Source organism: Montipora capricornis, chromosome 5 (genome assembly GCF_036669925.1).
Source record: "Montipora capricornis isolate CH-2021 chromosome 5, ASM3666992v2, whole genome shotgun sequence".
Taxonomy (NCBI): domain Eukaryota; kingdom Metazoa; phylum Cnidaria; class Anthozoa; order Scleractinia; family Acroporidae; genus Montipora; species Montipora capricornis.
The window spans coordinates 7,450,509-7,455,508 of NC_090887.1; the positions used below are offsets into that span (position 1 = coordinate 7,450,509).

The following is a 5,000-nucleotide window of genomic DNA, read 5'->3' on the forward strand; positions in this document are numbered from 1 at the left end:
ATTGTTCGAACTTTTATTAATGGAAGCGTTCGCTTCCGAAATAAACAAATTTCAAAAACGCTTGTTTTTGGTTTCCAATTTTCCGGGCGCTGTCATTTTGAATAATTGTGACGTGTAAAGGTCACCAAGCCCCCACTCATTTTTCTCTTGCCGGTTTTTCTCTGGGAACCTGGAACAGGCTACTCTCTCTCTAACTTGTCCGAAAGGTGTCTGTTATGTATTTGTCATAAGTGTCCCACGCAACCATTGTGAAAATAACGCTGAAAATAACATCCCCACAGCATGCAGTCAGTGTTGATGTGAGCTCCATCGCGAGCGAACAACCTAATGTCGTAATTTCCTGCTGAATTGCACTTTTCTGTTCGGTTCTTAGTTGTTGTCCAGATTTGTAAACATTGGTTTGGCGAAGCGTACAATCATAACAACTAGACTTTATTGATTCATGTTCCCTTACCGTTGTTGAGGTTAAACAAGAAACTGCACATGTATTTGTCGTAAACTTTTCCTCTTCGGTCGGCCTCGTCCTGAGAGATAATCTACATAAACGAAGCCATAAATTACTAGAGCGCTTTTGTTGGCATAGACAAAAGGCCTATCATCTTCATATCTTTATTTACCCTCGGCCGGATTTTAGAGTAGCCTTGCGTAGCTAGTATCTCCGAGCATTTAGCCTCTCAACCATGATAAACTATATATCCCTGGGTGGGGAGGTGCGGCGCGGCCCCTCATACCCTGACCCTGTTTAAGACAAATATCGCTGATTTTCCTACCCATTTTAAGACAGAATTCCGATTTTTGATACCCTGTTTAAGACATTTAACCAAGTTTAAGACAAAAATGGATAAATTGATACCCTGATTAAGACAAAACATGATAAACTCGATACCCAGTTCAAGCCGAAAATCCCGAAAAAAATACCCGGGCTGGCCGCACGGCCCCATTAAGCCCTTATAAGGGAGTTCCCCCACCGGGGGACAGACCCCAACACCGGGAACTCTATGCCTTGCTCTTTGACAAATAGTGTGTGGGTTTTTTTTAACGTCCCACAGGATTATGAAAATTGAAGGGTTGTGAGACGGGGGTCTACGGTTTATTGTACTTATCCGAGAGGACTAGAGAGTCAGAAATGCCGGGTCACTTTGCTTTTGTTACGTAAAACATGCAGTGAACGAGTACTTGAAAATAATTTTTTTGAATGTTAACAAGCAAACAATCGTTTCTATGTCTACAATTACTCGACAAATGGGTAGAGACACTTACCCCATTTGAAGAGTGTTGGGCAAAGCCCCCCTTAATCTTTCCATCTAAAACCCTTCCCCCCCCCCCCCCCAAATAAAAATTTCCTTTTCAATCACCAAGACCAACTATTTCCGTTACCAACATTGAATGGAGGATGGGGGTTCCAATACTGGCACTCTATCCATCCGATCTTTCTGCCCCTGCAAACTTCCAGACAATGGACTCAAATTTCGCATACCTCTCCGCAGTATTCTCCTATGAACTCATTCTTTTTGCAAGATTCCTTGATGTAAATTCCCCAGCCAGCCACATCAGAAGGGGCGAGAAGTAGATGCTTAAAAAATACCGACAAATGAAATGACTAGTGAATAATGGAAGTATTTAATTGTGATATTTACTCATAGTTATTCTGAAGTTCGTTATAGTGTGTGTCTATAGAGTGTTTTCACGTGACGTCACGGCAGTCATATTGGTGTACCCGACTAATCCTCCGGGAATTGAGCTCTGTTGTCATGTAAACGTTTTCTTTTGTTTCAGTGGAAGAACAAGGCTGCTGATAACACGAGTGAAAGCACTCTACTTACTTTGCTTGCTACCACCTTTGAGAGAATTCGAAGATAGAAACAGGTGAGGGGGTACAAAAAGAGGTTAAAGGAATGGGTTGGTAAAAATCTTCAAGAAGGCGGTAGGGGAAGGAAAAGTTTTTTAGCCTTTCAACGTCTCTATTCGGTTGCAAATGTCCAGCGTACTGGAATCCTAAATAGGTAGGTCCGTTGTGCATGGGAACACATTTTGTCCTGGGAATAACACATACTACAAGTACTACAGCTACTACAGCACTGTTACATGGACTACAGGTATGTTATAGCTACTACATATATATATTTAACAATTAGACCCGTAGCCCTTGGGGGCTACGGGTCAATAGCCCATGAGGCGAAGCCGAATGGGCTACTTACACGTGGCCCTTGAGGGCGAAGGGTCTAATTGTTTTAGTATATTCCAACTAGTCGAACAGAAAAGCACTAATAAAGTTACCAAATGCAAGTTGAAAATATACTTATTTGGGAATAAAACGAAAGAAAGCGTCACGTTTTTCGCTACTCCAGGACTATTACTAATAGTCCTCTAGTAGTGTAGCCAATCAAAATGCAGGATTTGCATTAGTGCACTAGTTGGGTGATACTACAATAAGCACCAAAAACAAAAACAAAAGACAAATAATTTTACCTTTCGTTGGCCGCGTTGAAGGCCAACATTCCTACAACTGATGCAGGTTGTTCCATCAAAGTTATCTAAATAAGGGAAGAAAGAGAATTGCGGTCTTTAGTTCCGAATTTCTTTTAGCAGAGAATTGTAGTTTTCCGTGGGTTAGAGGGCGGGGAATCAACCACCAATAAAAAAAAATTATAGTGAATCCAGCAGAAATACAAGACCTTTTTTTTCTCTCCTTGTAGATAGTTTTCCTTCGAGAAAAAGAATTTTACTTTCGTAGCGTTTTACAAATCATATACATTACCAAGAGTGAATTAGATAAGAGTATTGATCTATCACTTTGCGGCCTTGCCCCAGCACAATTATTTCTTTGTGCGCGAAACAAACAAAGGGCCACCAATTTCAACCAATCAGAAGAAGGCTTGTCACGCGTGACTACTTCTGCCATTTTTTTTCAGAGACGTGACAACTGATTTTCGCAGGAACGGGTATTCTAAAAATAGACTCATTTGTGATTGTGCTGAGGAGCCAACTCATTCCATAACAACACTCTTATCTAATTCACTCTTGGTATTATCGATGCCACCTATATACCAAGATTTACAAGAGGCAAATAAAACACGAATAAGCACTTTGAATACAGGTGCTGCGCACACTTCCTTTGCTTGAAGCCATCCTAGCTGGATTGATAATCCAAGATAGCGTTCAACAACCCTCAAAACAGAGACGGAACTCGGGAAAGTCATTGCCGTATTTAATATCTTAAAAACAAGAAAATCGAACAGCGTCATGTAGAGATTGTCATTAAGTTTTTTTTTTGGCCAACATTTTCATAAAGCACTGTCCAACTTTGGCACTGGGATTCTCTGGGTTCAAACAAAAGCAACATTTACATAAAATGTCGGTCAATTATATTCCTGCCATTTTTTGACGCTGAGGGCCGCGGGTGCCCACGGGAGTGGAGACTATTCACTTCACGTGGCGATCTTGGTTTTTTAATCCTTGAGTGGAAAAGAAAAGAAAATGCTCAATTTTTGGACTCAATGTCAAAGTGACATACTGATTCGACCACTGTAAGGACTGAAATACGCAGGGCATTTTCTGCAGACACAAACATGGCTGTATTATGGCTGCATTATTGGGGAGTCAGTGTGGTTTAGTTGTCATCAATCGTGCCTCCCACCTCTGTGACCCGAGTTCAACTCCCGCCTCGGGTCGCATGTGGGCTGAGTTTCAGTCCATCTCAACCTGACTGCGAAGGTTTTTCTCCCTCCTCTGAAATCGACTCCCAGTCAATTTACATCGGGCTGGGTTTGCGGTGCTCCGAGATCACACATGGATCGTATGGCGGCAGCCGTGGGCGCCTTCACATGCATTCGGTCTGATCCCGTTGAGCCGGTTGAGACCGCAACGACACCTACAATACGCTGGACGTTTTTTTGCAGATTTGTGAGCCCCGAGGGATTACTCGATAATTTCTTCCTCTCGCATGTGCTACTTAACTATAGTCTCCAGGGTTAGGGTTAGGATTCGCTCTGACAAAGGGCTAACGCTTGAAACATCAGCTTTTAGAATCTCTGTACGGTGGCCAATTTATACTACTTCCCCACCGACGCAGCACCACAGTTTCTTTAGAAACTACCCCATTCATTCTTTTAGTCTCCAGCGACTGACATTGGCATTCTTTAATTTAGCGTGCAAAACCTCTGAGAACACCTTACCTGCACCACACGTTTGACAGAGGTCTGGGTCGCACTCCCGGACCGCTAGGAAACATGGGCACTGCTTTGTGTTACATTGTGCTTTACAGCGGCATCCAGGGAAACGGTTTTGACCTGAAGGAAAAGAGGGGAGAGGCAGATTATAAACTTGGACAACATGGTCGAGGTCTGCTCAGGATTTGAGATTGGGCCGACATAGAGACACCTATTAGAGCGGTTTTCAATATTGAGTGTCAAAAGTAATTAGAGAATGGTTTTGGTCTATGATTACTTTGCTCAGTGATTGGTTCAAAGTTCTTGCGCCACTTTTTCAACCAATCAGAAGTGAAACCAAAACCAATCGTGACTCGCGCGTGCACATTTTCCCGCGCTTTGTGTCAGCTACTTGTAATTACTTTGAGTTTTGATTGGTTTACCGGATTGTCTCCATCCTCTTTGATTGGCCAAAGTTATTACTTTTGTTTTGATTTTACGACACTCAATTGAAACTCGCTTTAATGCTTAATTTGCTACTGAGATTTTTGCAAAGTGTCAAAGCCGCTGTTATACAGTTCAACTTCTTTTGATGACTTACAATCTGTGCTGCATTGACAGAACTTCTCGCAAAAATTTTGCGTGGCAACACAAATGCAAGTTTGATCACAAGGCTGTCCAGGATGATCGCAAGGTATGTAGTTGTATACATGCGTAGAAGTGGAATCTGAAATGGCAAAAAAATGAAATTATTACAAATACCTCCTGGCTTCTTAATTGCCCATTTTTGCAGTCAGAAACTGAACTGTGCTGCCAGGCTATGCGCTTTTCCCCAGGACACGACCCATGCAT

General features: G+C 42.3%; 1 protein-coding gene across 1 annotated transcript in view; it reads right to left on the reverse strand.

Annotated features, from left to right (window-relative positions):
- LOC138049316 (histone-lysine N-methyltransferase EZH2-like) overlaps window positions 1-5,000 on the reverse strand; it is a 26,385-nt gene that overhangs the window by 2,991 nt on the left and 18,394 nt on the right. Inside the window, exons 15-19 of the mRNA XM_068895539.1 lie at window positions 4,750-4,875; window positions 4,176-4,289; window positions 2,470-2,534; window positions 1,478-1,573; window positions 455-536 (exon numbers count right to left, since the gene is read on the reverse strand). Of these exons, the coding sequence (XP_068751640.1) occupies window positions 455-536; window positions 1,478-1,573; window positions 2,470-2,534; window positions 4,176-4,289; window positions 4,750-4,875 (483 nt within the window). The remainder of the gene's footprint in view (window positions 1-454; window positions 537-1,477; window positions 1,574-2,469; window positions 2,535-4,175; window positions 4,290-4,749; window positions 4,876-5,000) is intronic.